At 30.7% G+C, this 22,399-nt stretch overlaps 2 protein-coding genes across 2 annotated transcripts in view; one reads left to right on the forward strand and one right to left on the reverse strand.

Moving 5' to 3' along the window:
• The window catches only part of LOC113516264 (MOXD1 homolog 1-like), a 68,563-nt gene extending 57,826 nt beyond the window's left edge, over positions 1 to 10,737 (forward strand). The window contains exons 6-13 of the mRNA XM_026900655.3: positions 2,098 to 2,199; positions 2,926 to 3,089; positions 3,776 to 3,892; positions 4,280 to 4,426; positions 4,916 to 5,070; positions 5,851 to 5,954; positions 6,728 to 6,894; positions 7,930 to 10,737. Coding sequence (XP_026756456.2) covers positions 2,098 to 2,199; positions 2,926 to 3,089; positions 3,776 to 3,892; positions 4,280 to 4,426; positions 4,916 to 5,070; positions 5,851 to 5,954; positions 6,728 to 6,894; positions 7,930 to 8,103 — 1,130 coding nt within the window. The 3' untranslated portion in view covers positions 8,104 to 10,737. The remainder of the gene's footprint in view (positions 1 to 2,097; positions 2,200 to 2,925; positions 3,090 to 3,775; positions 3,893 to 4,279; positions 4,427 to 4,915; positions 5,071 to 5,850; positions 5,955 to 6,727; positions 6,895 to 7,929) is intronic.
• LOC113516263 (carboxylesterase 1E) overlaps positions 10,680 to 22,399 on the reverse strand; it is a 34,099-nt gene continuing 22,379 nt past the window's right edge. Inside the window, exons 3-5 of the mRNA XM_026900654.3 lie at positions 20,845 to 22,093; positions 13,492 to 13,621; positions 10,680 to 11,441 (exon numbers count right to left, since the gene is read on the reverse strand). Coding sequence (XP_026756455.2) covers positions 10,907 to 11,441; positions 13,492 to 13,621; positions 20,845 to 22,093 — 1,914 coding nt within the window. The 3' untranslated portion in view covers positions 10,680 to 10,906. The remainder of the gene's footprint in view (positions 11,442 to 13,491; positions 13,622 to 20,844; positions 22,094 to 22,399) is intronic.

Here is a 22,399-nt window from a genome sequence, read left to right on the forward strand (position 1 = left end):
ACGATGCCGCGGATAAAAGCTAGTACAATAATAATCTTAATATATAAAAATCTCATATCACGATGCGAGATGATTACTTGGAGACCACTGAACCAATTTTAACAATATTTCGTATTTAAATTTGTATTGATTGTTTCAACTCAAGAGATAGGTTTTATACCGATAGGAATAAATGGACCGTGTAGGTGGCTGAAGGCAAAACAATGTTTGTCGAGTCAGTTTTTTTATGGGTGAAAATGGTATGGTAACCCCGCCTGCGCTAACGGGATACGCTAGCGGAGCACCAGTGAAGGGTGATAGATGAGAATGAAAACAGGCCAGTTAGCCTATCATCTCGACATTCCGTCGAGTCAGTTAGGGTAATTATAATTTATTGTTTTCCTTCTATATAATCAATTTGTAGCAAACTATGGTGTCTTCATAATTTTCTATTGTTTTGGATGAGTCTTTACAGAAATAGTCTGTTTATTTACCTTCGCGCCTGTCACCCTTCACTGGCCACGCCAGTGTATATCGATAGTGTAGGCGGCGTTACCATTTCATTATCATCTATAAAAAAATGCATTTTTTAATTATATCCCACAAGTATGCTGTATAACATTAAGTTCGCGTTTTGTACCAAACATTTTTTGTAACATCATTAATAAATAATAAATAAATAATTATTCGCAAACTGTTTGGTAATTATAATTATTTATTTACACATCGTAATTGTATGCACATTTGGAGTACTTATATCTGAACTATAATATACTCTTTTTAAAATTTATTTATTTTATTCATTTTCGTGTATGTGTTTTACCTAACATCACTTAAAAACAATTGTATCAATTTTCTAGTTTCGTTGCAAGTATATTTACTTGTACTGCTTGATATATTTTAACTGGCTGTTACCTAAATAGTACTTTAAACAGCGGACTTGTATGCAATATTAGCTATTTCCATTTAGTTCGAATGACTAGGGTAAAAATATATAATGGTCTTTTTCCATTCTTGTCCATTGCCAAATAACACGTGAATGAATGCCTTTCATAATTTTTGTTTAGCAGTTTAGACGCCAAGAAGTAGCAACAAAATTTCTCATAAAATTAATTTTCATTAATGGTACATTTTGTATTAACCTTCGAGTGTACTAACCTTCGAGTGTACTAAGATGAACTGTACTTTAGGATTTTAAAGTCGAAAAAACAACTGAAAATCGCTTCCAATTTGATGCAGTGATGCCAGAACACATACAAACCAAAAGTCTAAGAGTTATTTAGTTCCAATTTAATGCAGTAATGTTAGAATACACATACAAACCAAAATTCGAAAAAATATTATTTTTGGTGTTTATTATCCTTATTAAGTCTCTTCATATTTTTTTTTTTAATTATGTCTTATGTACAGATATTGTTTACGTACAATTTTATTATGTCTATGTGGATTATAACGTAAACAACGTCTCGTCCGTTTCTATAAAGGGCATTAAACTTTGTCTTAACCTATAAAAATGTACTTTTATTTTTCTTATTATTGTCACATACTCGTATAAACATAATGTTGTGTACGTGTTATGTTTTGAGATCGTAATGGACCCAGCTTAGTTACTAATGTCCTTTATTTAAACACATACGTTTTGGGTAAAAAAATAACAGTACCATACTCTTTAATTGTTTAAATCATTGTAAACAAATATCTTTATTCATAAAAATGTGAAATATCTAATCAAGATCAAGAGAGAGAGAGAGAGAGAGAGAGAGATTACCATATAAAGTACGAGATGTGAATAAATTTATTTCTGTGTAATGAAATTAGTATTATTATTTTATGTTATAGACAAGGGTTATGCTAATATCGTTATTGATCTGTTTCATACAAAGCGGTTTCTGCTGAAAATATCAGTATTAATATGTATTGTAGATATCAGTATTAATAGTATAAGTATTGTAGGTAATGACTGACAACTGACACAGAAATTTGTAAATTAATTTTGCTTATATCTACCAAAAATCGATAACATCAAAAGGTTATGGACCCAGCATCCTTCAGCTGCGTGACTGAAATTATTTTTCGACTGATATACATGTAGTTAGATAATTAACACGATAATTCCAGGTGAATTCCTACCTCACAACGTCGGCATCCCTCTAGGCGAGAAAGGGGGCATTTCGTTCTACATGCTTGAGATTCACTACGACAACCAAGCCCTTCATGAAGGTAAGTTTATTATGCCTTCGTATATCTTCGTAACGTGTCTTGTAAGTTTTGGGTTTGTTCATTGTGTAGTCTCGTATAACTAGATCTGAACACGTGTTATATTTTGTTTACTTACTTACTTACTTAATGTGATAAGAGAATAAACGAAAAACTTTATTTAAATATTCGTCATTAACAAAGTTAAACATTAAACATTAATTCCTCTACCATTGTTTAATTACTAGCATTCGAAAATTGACCACCACTATTACTACTATAGTTTCACTACCTTCCATATTAGCTATCAATCTCCGACTGCCATTACGTCCACGCACATTTTGCAACACATGTAACACTTATTCAGTAAAATATTGAAAAATTTTTTTTGCTCTCTACCCCCTGTATACTTTTCTTAGCACTTTTACCATCTTGAGCTTTCCTCGACACGAAAACACTCGTCCCGAAATGTTGAAGTCCTTCGGGACGTGCTAAAGGTGTCAGATTATTGGTTGTTGCTGAGTTCCAATTTGAGCGACATCAAAATTTTTGTAAAAAAATTCGACAAAAAATAAAAACACTTTAGGGATGTAAAATATCGTTATCAAACCATATTTATTCGAGTGAGCATAGAAAATGTACACCTAGCCACGATGAATTCAAATATATTCGGTGAAATGTAGATATCTAATATATTATGTTCCCCACAATAGTAATTTTATTATAATAATTTATTTATTTTTGTTACAGTGCTCGACAGTTCTGGCATCCGTATACTACACACACCAACACTAAGACAGCATGAGGCTGCGCTGTTGGGGGCGGGAGTTGGGGTATCAGCATTGCACCTCATACCACCCAAACAAAGGCAATACAGAACAGTGGGCATCTGCAGTTCTGAATGTACTAATAGCGTAAGTGTTTTACACCAATTTCCCCACATAAAGTTAGCAATAATTTAAAACTAGTTATTTTTATTTAAAAACTAAACTATTGAACAGATTATGATAAAAATTTTATGGCAGTAATCTGAAAGATAAAAAGGTCTAAATTGACGGAGTTATGAAGTAACAATGCGCATGTCTTCACGAAGTACTTTTACATTAGGTAAATATGTCCTTCTATCATGTTTGTTTCAGTGAAATTGGTTCACTGATTTATATTTGTAAAACACTGTGTCTTGGCAATTATGGATCCCCGCGGTTCGTCTAGTACAGGGTCCAATGTACTCATGTTGTATATAATACATGAGTTACGAATATAGATAAACTAAATACTTAATATATAATAAACATATTAAATTAATATATACATGCATGAAATACCAATTGTAAACAAACGTATAATTCATTCAACTATGCGCCGGTCTGCTAATATCTAATAGTAAGACAGATCAAAAATCGAACATTTGACTGAATGTTTTGAGTCGTTACTAGTTTCATTTACTGATTATTTGTATGATAATTTCAATAAAATTTGGTTACATTTTCATTTCGTTTTGTTAACACAGGCTATAAATTATAATTCAATTCGTTTACAGTAGATTTTTATATATAAACATAAACTATATGGAATTTCAGCATATTATTTCTTTTTCCAGACTTTGCCAGACACCGGAATAAATATTGTGTCAGTACTATTGCACGCCCATGGAACCGCTCGAAAAATCTCTCTCAAACACGTGAGAGGGCAGCAAGAATTATCTGTAATATCTGAGGTAAAGTGCAAATTCAATCAACTAATAAATACATTTATGTATTATTTTTTTATGCAACCTGGAATGGCAAAAATACTCATGGTGGAAAGTTGGAACATGTTTATGTACTGTGCTATCAAATTGAAATTGGTACTGAGAGACATCTATACAATAAACCATAAATAAATAATAATGATATGTAAAAGTAGAAGAAAATTCTGTTTGTCGAACGGTGTACAGATACGAACCCTATTGTATTTTTAAGAGATTTTTGTTCATAAAATCTACGCTAGATGGCAGATATGTTGGGCATGGAAAATATAATTGCCACTAATGTAATTTTAGTTTATCTTATTACTAATAGATGGCGTTAACATTTTTTTATTCATATTTTTATTTGCATTACAGGAAAACTCATATGATGCTCGTTATCAACAATCTCGAGTTGTTCCTGGCGGAAGACAATTTTTGAAAGGGGATATTATGATTACGGAATGCACTTACGACACTACAGCACGGGATAAGCCTATTTTAGGGGGTTACTCTACGTCACAGGTTAGTAAAGAAATGAAACAATTGAGAAGAAAATTATATATATAATAAATAAAATAGCAATAAAAAACTAAATCCAGTGCATGAGTTTGGATTCTTCTGAAGATCTGTATCTTTAATGTTGTTTAGGGTTCCGTCTCCACAAGTCTTACAGACCCCATATTATCTATCTCATAATTCTAATCCTCACATATTTTGGGTAATATATATAAATCCTATTTATTTAGTATCAGTTTTCCTTTTTCCAACAAAATTATAAATCGTTCACAACATTTTAATTCTATTATAAAGTATTAATTTTACATTTAAAAATGATATGTTTTAGCATTCATTTTTAAGATGTAAAAATTTCACAAAATATTCGGAGTCAAATCACGTTTGGTGGACTAAATATATCTATTTAAAAACTTTTTTAAACAGGATTATTTAGTCATATGAATTTTTCTAATAATAATACCAAATTTCTTTAAAAATGTATATCTCTATTTACAGGAGATGTGTTTATCCTTCGTTCTGTATTACCCACGAACGGAGCTAGCTGGTTGCTACTCGATGACTCCAGTCGACGAATTTTTCGAAACATTTGGTGTCAAGGAGTTCTATTTCATGAGCATGATTAAAATACAAAATTTATTCTTGTCGTCTGGGTGAGTAATTGTCAGTTAATTTTAAAATTAACCGTTCTACTATGGAGCAGCTATGCTTCCATAGGAGGGATAGATAGATAGATACTCTTTATTGTTTCCTCCAAAAGATTACAATGGTAAACTTATAAATATAAACAATGACAAGAAATAATCACAATGAGAAAACAATGGGCGACCTTATCGCTAAAAGCGATCTCTTCCAGGCAACTTTTGGATGGAGAGGAGTAATTGTAAACAATTTGATCGGAAACACAATGAAATTCTATTATTTCTTAATATAGAGATATGATATATGTAATAATGTAAAATAGTATATATAATATATATAGCATTATATACATTATATATATATATATATATATATATATATATATATATATATATATATATATATATATATATATATATATATATATATATATATATATATATATATATATATATAAGGGAGGCGGGGGGATTACTACATGTCACAGATTACTCTGTATTATTCAGTGGGTATGTAGATTAAATAAATTAAAAACAAAAAATGAACTTTAAACTTTTTTATCTGTACAACAATTGTTATGTATTTGAAGATTCCATGATTTTTTTAATCAGCACGGATGCCATCTATGAACTAGAGATATAACACTCGTCCCGAAATGCTGAAATCCTTCGGGAAATGCCAAAGGTGTTAGATTACTGGTTGTTGCTGAGTTTCAATTCATTAATAATAATAATAAATCCATTAATAATAATCCATAATTTCTAAATGAATTAATAACTTTTTGTTTACAGAAATTTAGAAAATATAACTTCTCCATGGGAGTTCGATATGAAGAGTAGAAACTACGTAGAAGAGACTGGTTTGCAGGGAGACGACCAGGGCGTGAGATTATTAAGTTAGTTACTTTTATATACTTTTTTTGTATTTTATACTTATATCCTTTTTGTTTTTAATAAATCACAATAAATTCGAAAATATGCTTGTGCTGACGGTATACGTTGTCGCGGTACCATTAGGAGATAATAGCTGAGAGTCAGATTAGTCGGCCCATCGTGATGAATGCATCAAGAATGAACCAATTTCGAGAAACGATCAAACTAAAATATAAGGTAGAGGTAAGAGATAGGTTTAGAGAAATAAAACACCTCAGTATTGGCCCTGTCGATTATATAACATTATTAAATTTTATCCCCGTCTTCATCTATGTGATTGCGATATATCATTAATCGAAATAAGTATTCTTCTGCATATAGTATTTCAAATTTCATGAAGATTAATTAAGCCTTTAAGGCGCCAAAGACATCAAATAAACTCACTTTAATATTTACAAAATTACTAAAATTCGTAAAACATTAAAAAAAAATTACTGTTAAGAAAAAAAAATATTTTACTGGTTATTTGATTAGAATTGTTTCGTTTACTTCCGCTACTATTAGTATGCGTGTGACTGCTAACACTCGAAGACACGTATTTCAGAGGTGAATCACGTGTCGTAAAACGTGCGTGAACAAAATGGCAGTCGGAGATTGATGGCTAACATGGAAGGTTGTGAAATTTCAAAGTTAGTAATTGTGATGAATAAAATAATTGTAATCAAATTACCAGTGATATGGGTTTCCGTAAAATAACACGTATTTCAGTAAAATAATAGTTATTTATCTCTTACAGAATCCCTAGTTATAAAGAACCCTGCGGAATTTCGCAACAAATCGTTCATGGCACATCTGAATGAAATGCAATGGTCTGAACCTTTACTGACCGAGCCAATAGAACAGCGGCTGTACCGAGGTTTGCATATGATGTTCTGCAAGAAACAAGATGATAGTTGGGGAATTGTAAGTATATTTTTTATACTATGTGGAATAACAAACCAACTAACGGTCTACCTGATTAAGAGCGGAAACCGTCGTTTATAGATATATGAATAGCACTAAGGTATATTCGTTGTGATTCTTAGGAAATGAAATGTAATATCTCCGTACCCTGTAATTTCACTGCCACATCATATCCTTCAAATAGAAATAAAGTCACACAAATAACTTTTTTTGTGGCAGAACCACTAATGATAGTCTTTGGCCATCCTCACATTATCACTGTTGTTGTCTATATTTGTTTAACCCTTAAAAGCCTGATTTGTTTTTAATCAAATTAAAAAATATATAAGTGTACCCTTTACTGTGTTTACTAATGGGGAAAAATAGTAAAAAAAAAAAACAAAATGCTATTTTTATATATTTATTTTGAGATCTAACACTTAGTATCATTTTTGATACTTTAGGCATTACGGTAATCAAAATATTTAAATTTATTTAACAATAAAACAGTGCAAACCCCGGTATCAAATTTGAAACTTCAGGTATTTAAGGGTTAAATGCAGTACCTTGAGTATAGTATGGAGGGACAATTACTGGTAATTTCAGAGATATATCTCACCCTTTATCAGAATACATATCTTTTTTCCACACATTGAGTTTTGTGAGATTTTGAAACATTGAAAGACTAACACTATGGGAGTATTTAAAAAAAGGGGATTGACAATGCACACACATTCTCTCTGGTAGAATACGGTGATCAATACCATCAGGTGGGCCGTATATTTGTTGCCATCTAAGTGGTATAAAAGAGTTGTTTTACCCCCATATTTATAAAAACTAAAACATTCTACAAACCTATTTTAACTATTAAAATGTTTTGCCACTGTCATTCAAATTAAGAAATTAGCGCAACAAAAAAAAAAAAAAAAAATAAGCACTTCAACTATTGAAGCTAACTATTTAGAATAGGTTTATAAGAGGTATGATGTTTCTATAAATAAGGGAATTAAGTTTAAGTCACTGTCATCAATCAACCAATGCTTTCTACAATTTCAGCCTATTCAAATTCAAGCTTACCCAACCTACAACGCGTTGCCAAGCAACGATGTATCAGAGAAGCATTACAAACGAGTCAGGCTGCCGTCGGTGACGACGGCGTCAGGATCACATAGAAGCCATATTTGGCCGGCCGTCTTGGCTATATGCCTTACTGTAATAGTTGCACGGTAATAAAAAAAGTGTCCTAAAGTACATTCGCAACCAATGATGTTATGTTGTTTTATTTTCGTTTTGAATTTTTATACAAAAAAGAAACTCCTGTTAAAACTCTGGATACCTACTCGGTTTTCTTAGTATTATTTTGCCAAATTATACTGTATGTCAATCTGTCATAATATATTTTTGTGTGTACACACTTTATATGGCAACTTGTGAGAGATGTGATTAATGTATAATGAACCTAACCATAGGTTTGAAAAAGGTTCATAATCGTATTCTTTATGGTTTGTACGAAACTGAGTGAATATTTTGTGATCTTTGTACTTATGAGCTTTTGCTCATGATACGCAACTACTAGCGAGGTCGTATTTAGCAACGATACCAAATTTGTGGTATTCAATACTATTAAATGTTATATGGATATAATTTGCTCCACAATAATTAATTTTAAGTATCTAATCAAATTTTATCAAATAAATTCTAAATAGATTTGTTTTTCTGTTTTATATATTCCAATTTTGTTTTTGTCTATTCAGTCTTTTTTTTTCAATATTATTACAATTAAATGAGTCTATTCTACAATTTAATTTTTTAAATAAGCAACTGGTGGTTTTTAGTGTTTTTTTTTTCTATTATTTTTAAAGCTGATGTTTACTTTTGTATTTATATATAATCGATTAATGAGAATTCAATGAAAGGAGATGATACTTACCCTAAAAAAGAATTCCGGATGAAATCAAATTCGAAACAGTTATCAGAAAAGACAATTTCATAAATTCCCGTTAATAAATTATATATACATTCTATTCTGTCTTATCATCAACTGATCCATAATTATGAATAAAAATAAATTACTACGATAGGCTCAATTTACGTATAAGATAAATGCCTTAACGACTGTACAATGTTCCAATGCAATAAAATTAATTATTAAGTCGCATTAAAATGTTAATAGGATATTTCTTAATTTATTTATTACAATTGTACAATTTATTGTCAATCTTTATATTTCCCGTTTTATTCATAAAAACTATTACAAAACATTTTACAAATACAGTTTGTTATTAGTTTTGAAATAAGAATATAGCCCAAAAAAAAAAAAAGAAATCAATAGCTTAGAGGTACGAGACATTTAACGTTTTTATGAATAAGGGGTTTAGTTGTCATACTTTTATATTTCCAAACTTTAAATACATGTATTTTTATATTCCACAAAAAAAAAAACAGACTGGAAGTTTTTATTATTATTATTACTAAGGTTATATTAGTACAAGAGCTCTGATCAAGTTACAACATACTTATCTATTATTAATCTTATATAGAACTCAATATCATGTTTTATTGTAGGTACCATTATGTACCTAGGTATCGAATTATATCAAAAATAGTGAAAATATAGGTGTATAGTCAATCATGTCAAATTTAATGAAGAATTGACAGATACTGCTACATATTGTTTATTTTTTCTAATGTTTATTTTTTACTAAGAACCGATGATATAATTTCCCATGTCTATTATATCAATGCGATATTTGATTTAAATATCTATTCATTGGATTATATTCTTTTATATTATTATTATTCTCATGTCCAATCAGAACCGGTTCAGCATAAGTTCTGAACACCTGGACAAAACAAATCTTATAAATTTATTATAATGTCAATTCATAATACACCGCTTGTTAAAGATGAACAAAAAAAAAATGCAAGCATTACTCTATATTATCTTAAATCTAAGCTCAAATAAAAATCTCCAATATACTTTTTGAAATATATTGTCAGAAGGAAAAGGTTCGTGTATAAATTAGTGCAACTCTGAACTTGTCATAACTCTAAGAACATATCGTATAATATTTCACGGCTGTGTTTTATTGTATCTACTATTATATTGTTTCTAGAATCAACATTTATACAGAATTAATTCGAAATGAATAGCAACCTTATATGATTTTTTTTCTGTCTCAAATTAAACTTATAGAAACGCAAATTTAAAAATGACAAAACATATTAAAAATCTTAAAAAAAAATGGAAAAATATATTTTTTAATCAGTTTTTAACTCATGTTATTTGAGAAAAGCGTTCAGATTCATTGATAGATAACTCAAGAGGGCGCTAAAGTTTCAATATAACCCAGTAATAAACGTAATAATAATGTTATTTTTTTTTATTTGCATTAAATTGAATAGCTATATCAAATGTAGGTGGCCTTATGTATTATGGTTGCCTTAGTATACCATCCTTACCGTGTAATGTTATAATTTTCTATGCCCTTACCTCATAACACTTTTATATAAATAATTTCCCCTATACACGCACGTCGGCGGTGACTCTTGCCTGCTTCCTCGAATTGTATGACCTATCTGATTATGATAAATCATTTTAATTCTACCGGAACCGGAGCCCCGAAATAATAACAGATTTTAAATATAAATCTGTCTTTTTCATATTAATTGTTGTATTTTAGGAACATTATATAGTAGATATCAATTCCGTAACGAACTTTGTATTTCGAGTCATAATGTTAGTAACTGCATTTCAATTTTTATTTTATAGGTGTTGTTCTAAGGTTTAGTTAATAAGTATACGCTTAGTAATTCATTTTTTATTTATTTAAAAAGTCAATATAATGTGTTTTATTACTTTCATATATTTGTTTTACTTATCCTTATTGATTACAAATATGAGTAATAAATAATTTATTCTACAAAGCAAGTGGCATCCTCTTCACGAATCATCGATGTTAGTCCATTGTTAAATAAATTACAGAATTCATCATCGTATGATTATTTATTAAAATATAAAAAACATAGTAATTTATGCATTCACATTCGAATAACCTGTTGAAATTTGCGGATTAGCATTTCGTATTTGAGAAGCGGACCCCACAGAAGAAGAATCTTGTTTAAAATTATCATTTAAAATTTGCGTATGATTAGACGAATTTTGACTACTGAATCCAGTGTTGAAGTTTGGTCTTATTGGAATTTGTGGGTTATATGTTCCATTATTTTGTGAGATGGATGCTGTATTAAGCAAGGAGTTTGATTCACCGTTTCTCGAACTTAATCCTATACTGCTTTGGGAGCTGGACCCAGTATTTGACAGATTTTGAGAATTGGACCCTGATGAATTATTTGAAGAAATCGGTTGATTACTTAACGGAATAGGATCTATAAAAACGTTTGGTTTTTGAGGATAAGTCTGGGGATTTTTTCTATTCGCTTCAAGTGCTTGCCAATTGATGAACCAGAAGGGTTGTTTGTCAATTGGCAGTTTGCTAAGGCGATCTATAAGGTCCCTATCTCCATTAGCTTCTATGGGTAGCCTTTGTGTAGTACCTTCGCCGAATCTGAAAAAAATATGTTACGTAAATATTAAGCAATAAAATATGTGAACAGCTGTAATTAGTAATAAGGGAGCCAGAGGTATTTGTCGATATTTACCCTGAAGAAAACGTAATATGATATGCAAAATGCATTAACAATTTTATTTGGAAGTGCAATATTACTATCTTTATCCTTACCAATGTTACAAATGCGAAAATATGTTTTTTACCTCTTAGCACCCTAATGACTGAACCAATCACTATAAAATTTGGTAAACACGTACCTATTATAAGGGATGAAGGAGAGCATTTACCCTAGTTAATAAACATATACCCATCACGAGGATCAGGTCGCGGACCGAAGTATATCCATTGATAAAAGCGATTAAAGCTACAATAATATAAAAATAGAAGCCTGGAAGAGACCATTTCTTGTAATTTTTGTTTTATATTGTACGTTTTGAAAAAAAAAACAAAGAATATCTATTTATTCGGTGCATTCTATATATTATGTTAGTAACAAAAATACTCGTGATATGTGGTATCTAATGCAGTATACAAAAGAAACTTCAGTGTATAAAAGAGGATATATTTGATTGTATGTAATGGATAAACTAAAAAACTGCTTGACCGATTCTAAAAATTCTTATACCTATAGAAAGCTACATTATCAGCGAATTACTTATGTCTTCATCATCATTATCATTTCAGCCATTATTCGTCCACTGCTGGACATAAGCCTCCCCCATAGACTGCCATAAAGAACGGCCCTGAGCCACCTGCAATTACTGATTCCCTGCAACACATTTCAGGTTGTCAGTCCAACTAGTGGGGAGTCATCCTACACTGCATTTACCCGTACGTGGCCGCCACTCAAGAACCTTTCTTCCCCTTATGTTTTTAATTATTAAAAAAAAAGTTCCCTACGAAAATTGCTATAATGTATCTTTCTATCCAGCTGTGCGAAGCTGATGCGGGTAGCTAGTGTTTAATAAAGATATTTACCATGTATTCAGGCATGTTTGATATTTTTGAATGAATTATATTGTTATACTTAAATTTAATTAAAAAATATAGTACTTAAAATAACGTAATGTAAAGTACGTAAATAACTTGTAAATTATGAACTCTTACAAACTTAGTATTAATAAGTTATTTTGAGGATATTACCTACATCTTTAGAAAGTGCTTACTACTATCATAACGGGATTGAATTCGTGTCGGCTATATTTTTGCTTCGAAATGGATATATTTTTATTGAGTTTATTGCCACAAGAAACCGTTTTATTTACTTATGGCAATAAAATAGATCGTATAAATATCAGCTTACTATTTACTGTTAAGAATACATATCTTAGTTAAACTTAATAATTTCTCTTTAAATTTTTTTATTGCAAAGTTTTTTTTTTATTTTTATACAACTTAGAATGGCATACAAGCTGACGGCCCACCTGATGGAAAGTGGTAACCGTCGCCTACAGACATTAACAGTACCATGGACATAACAGTGTATACTGTTTCGCCCATGATACCCCCCATGCGTTGCCATTCCTGAGAACTCGGGTGTTATTCCTCTGTACCCTGTAAATTCACTGCCACATTCCTACCCTTCAAACCGAAACACAGCCATGCAAACACAACTGCTTCACGGTTGAAACACGAATGGTTACAATATATATTGTATTGTATTGTAAATTACATTAAATAATTTAGTATGCAATGGCGGACTTATTGCATATATGTTACTGTAAAAACTCGTACATTGGTAAGTCTTAAGTTTTACCAGTAAACCTTAGAATTTACCAATGTGAGGATTTTATAAAAACACACACTTTTATGTCAAATCTCTGATGACGTTACCAATTGCAAATACATATGTAAGTATATTTTTGTAGTTTTCAAATGAATGCAGTAAAGACTCGGCTCTAATTGAATATTTATAAGAAATTGCTGTTATCTGGATATTTCATAAGATATCTAATAAACGGAAATTGGGGGAAGGAGAAGGGATTACTTAGTCGACATAATATATAGATAAGTAGTAGATAAATTGTTCTTATGATTATGCACTTACCGATCTTCTAGACCATCTGGCGTGGTGGTTGTTCTGTTATAAAGTTCCGGGTAACCGATGGGTCTGCTACCCGCAAATTGGGGTCTTTGACCCATCACCATTGTCGCTGATATGATTGTCATAAACAGTAGTAGGGTCATTGTCTGCAAGTTTGAATAGTTGGATATCTAAAGGGTTTGAAATCATTTGTATCCCTTTTCAAGTCATTATCTGAATATATGAATAACTTTCTATCTATACAGTGTGAAATCAAAGCATTCATTTAGTACTAACTGTATCCTCCGTAACGTAAGTCCGCGTATAAATATAGTTTTTTTTTTTCATAGGTGATAATGAAATAGTAACCCCACCCGCGCTATCGGTATACACCGGCGGGGTACCAGTGAAGGATGATAGATGAGGATGAAGAAGGTCAGTTAGCCCATCGTGACGAATTCAACGAGAATTGTTCACGATGGTTTCCAGGGGGAACCACGTGGAGGTTGACCTGATAGGACATATTGCTAGCAATGGGGCTGTCAGACTCCATTGCTAGCAATCCCTTCCCCCCTCCGTATAAATATAGTACCTAATTTCATTTAAACTTGTTCACTAGTTTTTGCGTGAAAGAGTAACAAACAACCATCATCACAAGTTTTCACGCAAATAGTAGTACAATCCTTACATCCTTACTGATATTATAAATGTGAAATTGAGTTTGTTTGTTTGTAATCTTATAGAGCATTGATAGCTTAACCAATCACTATGAAATTGGGTATACACGTACTATATGATATGAAGGATATAAATTATTTATTTATATCCCGCTTAGTAACCATATCTCAGCACGAGAACGAAGTCGCGGATAAAAGCTAGTTATTTTATAAGTGTTCTACCTGCCAGCGGAATAATATTTTTCTAAATAAAACCTCGGACGAAAAACGGCAAAAATATTTTCTTTCGCACTACCTAATATGACGCGTCCATCTGCTAGATTATTGTAGAAAAAATAAATACTCACAGGTACCCATTTATTATAAACTTAATCATTTTAAAGTAGGTAAGTAGTTGTTGTTGTTCATTGAATAAGTTAAGCAATTATATGTCGATATATATTACGTACGACTCCTAACTTGAACAATACATAGAATTGGACGATATATTATGTGCAAAATTAAGATCTAAAGTTGATAGATAAATATGAATGTAATATAATAATTATGCATATTATTCAAGTATCACATTCAATATAGTTAAAATAACACTAGGTAGGTTGAATTATCCAAACACTAACTCTATGATAAAATTTATAGTTAGTTTTTATTATATATTATATAGTTAAGTTCTTTAATATATAGTTTAAAATAATAATAAAAAGAAAAAAACTAGATTTATTGTTTAAGAAGGACATAACTGTAACACAGGGATTCTCTAGCACAAATGTTACTGTCCATCGTATCTTATAACAGAACTAATCTCGAATACAGTAAAAATGTTATACTGCCTAACAGTAAAGTGAATATTATACACATAATATTGTGTGTATAAAATTAGTATATATGAGATGGAACTGTCATCGTCACTTTTAGTATATAAAAATAAAAAAAGATAACACTAGGTATAATAAAGGTGATATTGGTACATTATTAATATTGTTGGTATATGATCTATTAATATGACTGTGTGGTCACAAGCGATAGTTACAAATTTAGATTTTATGATTGTCCTCAATGACCTATTTTGATGTAGGTACCTATCTGTGCAGTATCTACAAAATACAGATTACTTATATATATATATATATATAATCTAATATAATGATTTAAATCTCCATCTATGTTTATGTAGTACCAATTTTTACCCACAATTTCTTAGGAATTTAAATCTCCATCTACATATGTTTATGTAGTATGAGTTTTTACCCACAACTTCTTTAGAAAAATTCATGCCTATTGATTGAGCCTTTATAAATAAAGTTCTAAGTGGTAACAAACGAATAAACTCACTTTCACATTTATAATGTTCATAAGAATGTAACGAGGATCTACAAAGGATGTAAGTGCTAAGATATTGCAAAGATTTACCTATTTTGTGTTTACTGCTAGCTACATTACACAAATATAAATAAAAGAGAATCGCAAGTGATCTCGTAATTTTTTATGATCTTCGCATTAGGCTTGTTTATTTAATCACGAAGATCGAACAATTTATGTCCAAATACAGTCAAATTATTAATCTAAACATAATAAAATAAGGCAATGTAAAAGTAAACTTGCCAATACTATTTGTAAATAAACTTACCGCTATAAATCTGCGTACACACCTCCGTCTTAAGCGATATCGAGTCGACTGGTCATCGAGCAAAATGACAAAAACGAATGAGGAAAACTTGACGGTCGGGATGTACCGGTTTATGACGTCACTGTTTTTAATTTCTGAGACATAAAGCCCACTGTATGATAAAATCCATCATACACATGAAAGTGATAAGTATTGTTTCCTGTTATTTAAAAGCATTTTAAAATGCACAGCAATTTGGTCCTTTATGCATATTTTAAAATACGTAAATCTGTATTCGAGAATCGTTAATAATAGGTGGCCGATTAACTTTTTTAAATTGTTGGTTTTATTATGCACCGATAATCTAAAAAAAGGTTTGATTGTGAATTTTTTATTTTTACTGTATAATGTAACAACCGATAAAATAAAGACAAGCTATCACTTTATGGGATAATTCCGCTATTGTAGATACTAATTATATTTTATTTTATGCCACTTAGAATGGCAAACACGCCGAGGGTCCACCCGATGGAAAGTGGTAACCGTCGCCTATAGACATGAACAGTACCATGAACATAACAGAGTATACTGTTTCGCTCATGATACCCTCCATTCGTTGCCATTCTAAGGACTCAGGTGTTATTCCTATTAGTAAAATGTACTAATGAAAATAATAACAATATTCCTCAAGGAGACTTCTTTCTGTCAACCTTTCAATGCCAGAAAGGAAAAAAATCTATAATCGACAGCTGTTAACAAAATTTCTAACTACCCCAGGAAATAGATATAGTCGTTAAGTCTAATAGCGTCATCATTAATATTATAAATTATTGTTACCAGGAAGAAATAGATAAAAGTTCGTTTTGGCGCGGGACACCTTTTTGTTGTTAAATCAAAACAACTGGTTTTGCCACAATTGAAGTCGGTTTTTTTTGTGAATCACAATCTTATTTACGATGTTACAAAAAAGTTCTATAATGCAGCTGCATTAAGTAGTGTGTTAATTATATTAAGAGTGTTCGTAACTTCAGTATACTGAAGTGTGGCAACGTCGCAATTATCAGTTAATGTTTAAAAACATTTTAAAACAATTATCAATATTTTTAAGTGATTATTTTAAATAAATGCCAGTAAACTAAAATATTGATTGTGCAATAATATTTTCATTAATCTTTCATTGCAAATATTGATTTTGCTGGTCAAAATTCCAAAGCGACATGTGAAATAAGTGCAAACTTTTAGTGAGAGATTTTTTTTATTATTTAATTTTAATTCACTTTTATTATTTATTTTTAATTACCCAAAATAGGGTTGGGGTCAGGCAGGCGGCCGGTCGTAAAACTAAAAGCCAAATCTTTTTGTAGTATGGATAAAAACATATTACGCCGACCCCAAATAATAATTGGGATAAGGGTAGGAAGATGATGATGATGATTTTTAATTCATCGACTCAATGCACGATGAGCTATGAGAATTGTCGATGACCCCGGGCTTACAAGTGGTATCGAACCCAATATTTGGAGATATTTTGGCTCTCTCTGCGTGTTCTAACGCTTGTACAACAAACTGTGTTCAGAGGAATTGTTCAGTATGATGCCCGTGGCTACATTCTACCATTGTACCAACCATCGAGAGGAACTTAACCCCTATACCTTAGAGCTTGGACGGTTGCATGCAGCGCGGTGTCAGAGATGTTTCCTCTCACGAATGCTCAGGTTATGGAATGAGCTACCTATTGAGGTTTGTCCAAGAGACTACAGCATTGGATTCTTCAAAAAACGGTTTCTAGATAAAGTGGTTTCTTCAGGATCGGCAAGGCGCGCCACTTATATATAAAAAATACTTTTTTTGGAATTTTGCTTCTGGTTTTTAGCCACAAAAGAATGTGAGTGTTTTGCTCTTTTGAGGGTAATGCAATAAGCTGAGTTGTGACCATTTTGTATTATATAAATAATATTATATAAAAATTATCGAAATTATTTTTTTCGCTTCTATTTCCTTCATATAAACGCCTCACATAAATATTTCTTGAATATCTTTCACATACAGATATCGTCTAGTTACAATTTTATTATATTGGTAACATATAAACAATAATCTTCAACAATACGTAATTTTATGATTCACATCATTTTATCTCACAGTAAAATTTAAGACAATGTTTCTTTTTTCATCTCAGATACATATATATAATATAGATGGTAGAAACCGTAGACTTAGCATAATATACTACGTACTTACACATTAGCTTCAACCAGTTCTTAATTAGTTGCTTACAGATTTACTGTTGTGAAAGTTTGAAACTACTATCTCATAATAGTAATAGGAGGTAAACTTGAGGTAAATTTATACAGCTATATACACTAGTATTACAAATTTTCTTATTATAAATAAATTAGATTAAATACCTGAAAATATTTTACTGAACTAGGTTTTATTTTGCGGAAGTCTATATCACTAGTTAGTTTATTAAAATTATTTTGTTTAACTTCGCTTCCGTTAGTAAATGTATATATTTCATATGTATTAGTATATCTATATATATTAAAAGTAATGTTTATGTATTATATCTGCATTTCTTATATATTGTTTATGATTGCTTTAATGTGTTAGTATAATTGTCACATATTTTTCACTACAACTGCAATTCATACGCTTTCTGTTTTACCTAATGGTTAACTGGTAGAGAATGCCATATGGCATTAAGCTCGCGATTTGTACAAAGATTTATTGTGCAATAAAGAATAAATAAATAAATAAACATTTGGTCTACTGTAATAAATGCAATAAATGCAGTGTTATAATATTTGTAGGAAAATGATTAACGCGTTAGGTACTCAATAGTTAAATGCTACATATAATGTATGCATCGAGGCTAACAATTATTGTCTAGTACAAGTTAAAGCTTAATGGAAAATTACAATTAGTCATCAAATGATTTAGATTTAGGTATTAGCAACAGAATATTTTTTTTATTAATGGATGAAATTTTTATTTTTTTATATTTACTGGGTACAGAGGAATAACACATGAGTCCTCAGAAATGGCAACGCACTTTATCATAGGCGAAACAATATACTTTGTTATGTCCATGGTACTGCTCATGTCTATAGGCGACGGTTACCATTTTCCATCAGGTGGACCGTCAGCTTGTTTGCCATTCTAAGTTGTTTAAAAAAAATGAAAAATGGAATGGTCCTATTATATGGTAATAACCTTGTCTATACTAACGGTATACGCTGGTGGAGTACCAGAGAGGGATGGATGAAATGACGTGATTATTATTATATCAGATGTTAACTGGCCACTGCTGAATTATGTAATAATTCAGCCAGGTAAATTACTATTTACTAGGTACTCCTAGATGCATGATTTCTATTGCACCACGTCGTGATCAGGGTAGGACTAAAGTGAAAAAATAGTGATGCGACCTAACTCGAAACGTTCGCAACAAAAATCAGGTATATAGGTAATGTTTACCTGCAATCGCGTCGCGTTTAGTCCTGATTGTAAATTTAAAATACGTGTAAACAACGCGAAAGTTTAAAATTAATAATTAATTTGTAATTATTGTTTCGTTTCTTTGTGTGTCTTTATAGATTTTGTTGTTACTGTTCTTGTTGTTGTTGTTTTGTTTGTTGTTATTTATGTTTATCTTTATTATGTATACATTATCAACCTTCTTTAAAAGAAAATGTGTCACAATTAAGTTTTTTTTACGTTTGTTAACTAATTGTATTATTACGTAACTCTGTCAGTTATAAATGGTTTTGGGAAATTATTTTTTTATTTAAAGAATATATATTTTTTGATTGTTTCTGTAAAAAAAATTATCAAAATCGGTGTAATAGTTTTTAAATCATAAAAACTGGTTTTACCACAATTGAAGTCGGTTTTTTATTTTTGTGGAACACAATCTTAAATTATTTTGATAAACTTTCTATGGGACCAATCTAAAACTTATAACCATTCAGATAAAAAAATAATTTTCCAAATCGGTTCCATTTTCTAAAACTGATGGAGTTATTAGGTAACAAACTTAAAAAAAATACAACTCAATTGAAAACTTCCATCTTTTTGAAGTTGGTTGATAAATTAAAGAAATTCTCATCATCATCATTGATAAATAAATATGTATTAAATTGCGCTGCTTATGCCTCGGTATATCTACTAACTGATCATTCTAATCTACCTATTACCTTTTATAAATCCATGGAATGACATGCATTGCAAATCCAGGTGTTTATTCAAGTTTTATCGTCTATGCTTGACGTTCGAACAGCTGAGTTATATGAATAATATGGTTTTAGCACGATATCGCATTGCACAGTAAATAAAACGTTATATAAATTTCTAAACTGAAAGTTCTGCAATATTCATACTTTAAATCATTTATCTAAATAAATCATATTAGTAATGTAAGAGGCACAAAATGATTTAACTAATGCATGCAAATAATGGTTTTATTATGTTTAATTTTTAAAATCAACATTATGCAATATAAAAATATTACTTGCAAGACTACGAAGCAGTTTTAAGTACTTCTAGCTTTCCTCGACCTTAAACACTTTAATGACTTTTTAATTTCTTAGAATACATAATTACTTACTGTAATCCTTGTTTTCTAAGAAAATTCATAGCCATTTCGTGAAAAATGTATGTCGTGACTTTATTGATATAGATTTGAGGACACGCTTGGAACCGCTTTGGTTCGACCTTGTGTTTCAAGGTCTGAAGTTTATGGGGCGTTCAACTTATCCCTTTCCACATAGATATTAATTTTAATTATATATTATAGTGTAACAAAAAGAAAAATTATTACAAATATTTTTATTCACGACAGATTTTTACATTATAAAGGTAAATATTGTTTTCTTCTTAATATTTATTCTCGTAACATGGCAATAACTTCCCATAAATAAATTATACATCTTAAGTCTATAAATAAACTATACAAAAATAACGTTACGAGGTCTCACAGCGTTAGTTCTTTTTGGGTACATGGTTATGACGTTAAAACTAAAAGTAAATGTAAAGTCAATAAACTGGATATAATTCTTTTCATTACAACCGATTCAGTTCCAGAATCTTCATCTTTTTCTTTACAGCATTTCGTTCCAATTTCAACAACTTTAGGATAAAAGTCTGTCCAGAACTCGAATGCTTTATAATTTACTGTCTCTGGTGTGCTCATTGTGAAGTTCTTACGATCAATAATCAGATATCCCGGTTTTTCTATTTCAAAAGGCTCCCACATTATATTAACTCCAGAGTTAGTTGGATTAGAATACCACGCAAAATTAGACCACATTTTCATTATAACGTCAGAAATACTCTTATCCCTGATATCCCATTTAGCAAAATCTTCAGGTAAAGCTAAATGGGGCAAGCCAAAAGTGAATGTTAAATCAAAATTATGAGGTACTGCTATCCATTCTGGTATACCTTCGTTAGCTATATCCGAAAAAGGTTTCAAATCAAACCTATATAGATACACAGGTGAATGCTTACTAAGAAATTGTGCTAGTTGATAAGTAGTAGCTCCGTGTACTTTGTCAGTGTAAAACTCCAAAAAGAGTTTTCGCAAAACAGTTTCATTTGTAGTAGGTGGTATAGGCTTGTAAAAAAATGCTACTGCATCCTGTATATGGTGTTGGTTTGTGAAACAAGAACTATTATCTATTGTTATATCTGATAATATTATTTCTTCACGCATTACCTCAAATTCTCTAGGGCTTAAACCATCATTTTTATCATCCTCTTTGTGAAGGCGGAGAGCATCTTCCATATTGGTGTAACCAGTTAGAACTGGTATTGGCGTAAAAATATCACTTTTGAACATTTTGCTCGGTAAATCAGGTAAAAACGGTACATACATCGAACTATTACTAAAAGAACCATCTACAATAGGGCCCCATTCAGCCAATGGTCCACCAACATCTAATAGAGCCTGATAATTTGCTCTTCTTAGACAATCTAATAATTGAATTGTTGGTTTTCGATAGCACCCGAAAGCACTAGCTACTTTGTCTACTGTGAGAAGTTCTTTGCTAACTGTGTTGACTGTATTTGGTGACAGTACATTACCACTCATGGCTATAGCCTTTTGGAAGAGTCCGGAAGAATGAGAAGATATTAAATGAAGACCAACGCTTACTGCACCAGCTTCATGACCGAAGATACATATATTTTCAGGGTCACCACCAAAACTTTCTATATTATTCTTGACCCAAGTTAAAGCTGCTACTTGATCGAGCAATCCATAATTTCCAGGAGATTCATTATCTAATGATGAGAAAAATCCAAAAATGTTCAATCGATATGCAGCAGAAACGAAAATGACCTGAAAACGTATGAAAATTAAATTTTGAATCAAGGATTTTCAATGTTCTGGTGCACATTATATTTATTTATGGTTTTTTAATAAACAAACATGTAACTATGAACAATTAAAAGTAATTTGTTCTAGTATTTAAGACAGAGAATGTCGGGATCTTTTTTGCCTATCAGGATACAATAATATTTATTACCAAATTAAGTACTTACAAAACCATTAATATAAATTAAGGTTAAACTATATTTAAAACGGGTTTAATTAAATTTATGAGTATATTATACCACTTATTCTACAAAAAATTTAATAATTAAA

The sequence above is a fragment of the Galleria mellonella genome, unplaced genomic scaffold (assembly GCF_026898425.1).
Source record: "Galleria mellonella isolate WM207_F2 unplaced genomic scaffold, CSIRO_AGI_GalMel_v1 utg718, whole genome shotgun sequence".
Classification (NCBI taxonomy): domain Eukaryota; kingdom Metazoa; phylum Arthropoda; class Insecta; order Lepidoptera; family Pyralidae; genus Galleria; species Galleria mellonella.